The sequence below is a fragment of the Andrographis paniculata genome, unplaced genomic scaffold, assembly GCF_009805555.1.
Source record: "Andrographis paniculata isolate CXL003 unplaced genomic scaffold, ASM980555v1 Contig11END, whole genome shotgun sequence".
NCBI classification, from domain to species: Eukaryota; Viridiplantae; Streptophyta; class Magnoliopsida; order Lamiales; family Acanthaceae; genus Andrographis; species Andrographis paniculata.
In genome coordinates, this window is record NW_026137391.1 from 2413389 (window position 1) to 2418456 (window position 5068).

General features: G+C 35.1%; 1 protein-coding gene across 1 annotated transcript; it reads right to left on the reverse strand.

Annotated features, from left to right (window-relative positions):
- Nucleotides 1–2714: 2714 nt before the first annotated feature.
- On the reverse strand, nt 2715–4217 carry LOC127250521 (uncharacterized). The gene is made up of 2 exons (XM_051273853.1): nt 3703–4217; nt 2715–3089 (listed from the first exon to the last, which is right to left on the reverse strand). Exons 1-2 carry the CDS (start codon nt 3900–3902, stop codon nt 2879–2881), a joined length of 411 nt encoding a protein of 136 aa, XP_051129810.1. The 5' UTR covers nt 3903–4217; the 3' UTR covers nt 2715–2878.
- Nucleotides 4218–5068: the final 851 nt, after the last annotated feature.

A 5068-nucleotide genomic window follows, 5' to 3' on the forward strand; every position in this document is an offset into this window, starting at 1 on the left:
AGCTAACATAATTTCATCTCTAATTTCATCTCTAACATCATTAGTAACAGAAAAAGTGAATTTAGGAACGAAAAAATCTCGTTATAAAATTGATAACTTCTTGTAGTGATTATATTATAGAGATATGATTTAGATTTTAGATATATCCTAGATTTAGTATATGATTTAGATATTCTTGACATAGACTTATGCTATAAATAGGCATGTGTTTCCATTTTGACAGGTTGCCATACGGCCAGGTCATTAGGCCAAGCGGCTCAAATCCTGCAATAAAATCTGTTCTCCGTTTTTGTCCGTGGAGGTAGCCAACTTGTTTTTTATGAACCACGTAAATTTGTGTCTTCTTTACGTTTTGTGTTTGTTATTCGATCATCAACCTCAATCCGTCATAATAAACTGGTATCAGAACCTGGTCGTTTCGATCAAGGTTTTGTTTATTTCCGCACTATTAGGGTTTCGTGAGTCGATCAACAATGTCTGCTTTCAACGTAAAGGTTGACAAATTCACCGGGAATAGTTTTGGCTTAAGGAAGATTAAGATGCGATATTTGTTGAAGCAGCAGGATTTGTGGGCGCCGCTATCTGGAAAACCGAGAGGTAAAGACGTAGATGATGAAGAGTAGGATATTGCAAAGGAGAAGATTCACTCGACAATCATGCTTTGTCTGTCCGACAATGTAATCATCGAAGTTGCCGATCAGGAAACTACCGTTGGCCTCTGGCAGAAGTTGGAGAGTTTGTACATGACTAAATCTCTAACCAATAAGTTACTTTTGAAGCAACGTCTGTTCAGGCTACGAAGGTAGTTGCCCGATAAGGGGCAAATCTGAGGCAGAACGGAGAAGTCTGTTCGTCTGGCATCGTAATGATGCATCTGGAAGTGGGATTAAAGTCAAGGTGGAGATGCCTTGAAGCTTGTTTGCCACTCGTTCGTCTAGCATTGTAATGATGCATCTGAAAGTAGGATTTAAGTCAAGGTGGAGATGCCTTAAAGCTAGTTTGCCACTTGTTCGTCTGACATCGTAATGATGCATCTGGAAGTGGGATTCAAGTCAAGGTGGAGATGCCTTGAAACTAGTTTGCCACTTGTTCTTCTGGCATCGTAATGATGCATCTGGAAGTGAGATTCAAGTCAAGGTGGAGATTCCTTGAAACTAGTTTGCCACTTGTTCGTCTGACATCGTAATGATGCATCTGGAAGTGAGATTCTAGTCAAGCTGGAGATGTCTTGAAGCTAGTTTGCCACTTGTCCGTCTGGCATCGTAATAATGCATCTGGAAGTGGAATTTAAGTCAAGGTGGAGATGCTTGAAGCTAGCTTGCCACTTGTCGTCTGGCATCGTAATAATGCATCTGGAAGTGGAATTTAAGTCAAGGTGGAGATGCTTGAAGCTAGTTTGCCACTTGTTCATCTGAGGCAGAATGGAGGAGTCTGTTTATCTGACATTGTAATGATACATCTGGAAGTGAGATTCAAATCAAGGTGGAGATTTGTTAATATGTCTTGAATCTAGAGATATGATTTGAATATTAGATATTATATCCTAGAGATATAATTGAGATATTAGATATTATATATCCTAGATTTAGATATATGATTTAGATATTATTAACATAGGCTTATGCTATAAATAGGCATGTATTCTCATTCTGACAGGCTGCCATACGGCCATGCTAGGCCAAGCGGCTCAAATCCTGTAATAAAATTTGTTCTTCGTTTTTGTTCGTGGAGATAGTCAACTCGTTTTTTGTTAACCACGTAAATCTCTGTATTTTTTACGTCTTCTGTTTGTTATTCGATCATTAACCCCAATCTGTCAAAACAGGGAGGTTGGGAGTGGATTAGCCAGCAATAAGGTCGGTGAGTCCGTGAGTAAATTAAATATAATTATCATCTATATTATAATCATATTATTTCTTCAATGATTCTTCTATCCGAAATCAATCTATATATTTTGTTATTTTAGTCTAAACTTCTACAACTTATAGATTATTACAAAAATATCAATCATCATTGTTTAATTAACTTAATTTTTTTAATTGGTAAATTTGATCATTCATACATCTTTTGTACTATATACATATAACATACTATATATATATATATAATATACATTTAAAAAATAAATAAATATATAATAAATTACTTTTTTAATTACATACTAACTGAAAAGTATAATTTTTAAAAATCCAAATTATACAATATTGGAAATTTTTAAAACAATAATGAATAAAATTTAATTTGAATATATTTTGTATGTAGTATTTACTCTCATTTGATTTAACAATGTAATATTTGCAGTAGATTTAATAATTTATTTCATATTTTTTTGTGATGTAATATTAATATTTATTTAGTAATATATTTATTATAATATGAATATTATATTTGATTTATAATTTACAAAATAGTATAATATATAAACTCTAAATTTAAAATATCAAATATAAAAAAAAGTATGGGGCAAAAATGTAAAAAAAAAAAAAAAACTTTTAAAAATAGAAAATGTTTAGCCTTAAAAAAATTATTTATATTTTGAATTTACAAATATATTGTATTCATGTTTGAAGTGAGGCTTGAAGCACTACTAGCTAAAGCTTCATATTATGTCACAATACCAATTCACCTAAGCAGAGGTAAAGAGAACTAACATAGCAAGAGGCAAAGAGAAGCTGCAAGTATGAAGTCAGAGAAAGTTATAACTAACTCCGGCAAATAACAATTCACAATATCTTGGAATTTTCAAGCAATTTTTAAAATTGTTTTAAAAAGATTATTCAAAATCTTATCTGGCGGTGTGCCGCAACCAGCTCCGCCGTCGTCGCTGGCGGAGAAGAAAGACGAGGAGGAAGAGGCGACGCCGTTGCTACTGCCGGCCCTATCGCCTCCGCCGGCCCCGCCATTTCCGCAGCCGTCGCTGCTGGAGGAGGAGGAGTAGGAGACACCGTTGCCGCATGGCTGCTGTCACCACCGCAGAAGGAGGACGAGGGGAAAATGACACCGTTGCCACTGCCGGCCCTGCGTTTTCCGTAGCCTCCATTGCTGTTTCCGCTGCCAGGCCTGCCGGAAAAGGAGGAGGGGGAGATCCACTACAAAAAAATAATATATTTGTAACGGAATTCCGTCTCTAAAGTTCACGTAGCTAACGTAATTCCATTCCTAATTCTGTCTCTAATGTCATTAGTAACGGAAAAAGTAAATTTAGAGACAAAAGCGTATTGTTACAAAAATGATTTTTTTTTGTAGTGAGAAGACGCTGTTGATAATATGTTATTTAGATATAGTAATGTAAATGTATATTTACTTGTAATTTGTAGTTTTATTTATTTTAATTATATTGCTGTAATATTCTAAATAAGTTAATAATTCTAAAATTATACAATTAAATATGGTAAAAAAAAAAAAAGTTTACTGAATTGAATTGAATTGTGTACAACTTAATTTAATTAATTCTATAAATACCAAATTCAAATTGATTTCAAAATGAGATATTTGAAATGGGAAAATATGAATTTGAAACGAAATATTTTTGAAGAATATCCGAAAAAATTGAATTTTAATATAATCCGAATTACCACTTTCGTTTTCGATGCATACTCTTAGTCAAACAATCAAATAGTTTCGAGTTTCAAGTGGAAATGAAAAAATAGAGATATTGAATTCGAAGCCTAATCCAAAGAGTCTCTCGAAAGAGAAGAAAACCGTTCATGAGACAGGGGAGAGGAGAGGGTAGAGCAGCCGCGAGGGTGAGTTTTTCCGATGAGTTCCGACGAGTGTTTTCCAGGGAGATTAGAAGTCTTTCTTTGTTTCGATTCCGGTGGGTGTCGAGACTTAGAGCGTGAGCCAGCCTCCACCCTGTGGGCGTGGTTACCTTGGGCCAATATGGCACCATCGAAAACCATCGTCCCTCTCGCCGGAGAAGATTTGAGGAACAGTCGCCGCTTCGGCGTCGCCGAAGCGCCTCTGGTCGGATCTGCCTGGAGTCTCTGTCCCAGCCGCGCCGTGTGGGAGGAAAAGCTTCTGGGTGGTCGATTGGATCGTTATCGCCGTCGACCGGTTGTCATCCACTGTGCGATTTTTTGGACGAACATGGAGTAATCCATTTCAATCCCTTTTCTAATTGCAATTCGATTGAGGGCTGTTTGTTTGTCTTTTGTTTTCCCTAATTTCACTTTTATTTAGCTTTTATATTAATTTGGTTTTATCTGATAATTCGCTTCCACTAATATTCTGTATTTTGTATTTTGTATACGATGTTTTGTTCGAGTAAAGTCCATGGATCCGAGAATTAATTCACAATAGATATTATTCTTGATTTAATTTTACATGGATAGTAAAAACACTAAGCAAGTAGTTTGATCGTAACTAGCTGTAAATTGTGAGTAAAAACACCAGCAAATCATATGATGCCATGTGTATTTTTATTTTTATTAAAATTTTACTCCGTCCGTCCCACGTACCATGTCCAAGTTGTCGTTTCCGTTCGTCCCACATACATGTCACTTTCCTTTTTTTTAAGAAAATAATTACACACTCACTTTACACGACATACATACGATAATATAGTCCTCCATTCGCCAACTTAATTTCGAATAAGATTAATCAAACTCCGCCTCTATACTAACATAAGGTTCGCGACGTCTGTATAGTTTACCCCATCCATAAGACTCTAAGTCCTCCAATGTTGTTGTAGTTTCGTCAAAATCAACAGTCTTTACAATCTACACAATAAGACCCTCCGAATTAGTCATTAATAATCAATACATCATAGATTATTAATTTAATTGAGTGTGGGATTATACAAGTACATTATTTATTGCTTTCCGGGCGGCTTCCCTGAGGGCTTGTATGGACTTGACTTTTGTTTGTGCTTCATTCTTTACTTTTTCTGAATCAATCCAATTAACAAATAAATAAATAAATAATATGATTACATTAAAAAATGTATGTACAACAATCAATATATACAAGATGTAGATATAAGTAAATACCTTCGAACATTTCTTTTCTAAATCTTTCTTTTTCAAGCTCTATTTGTTGGGTATTGGAATTTCCACTCTAAAAATGA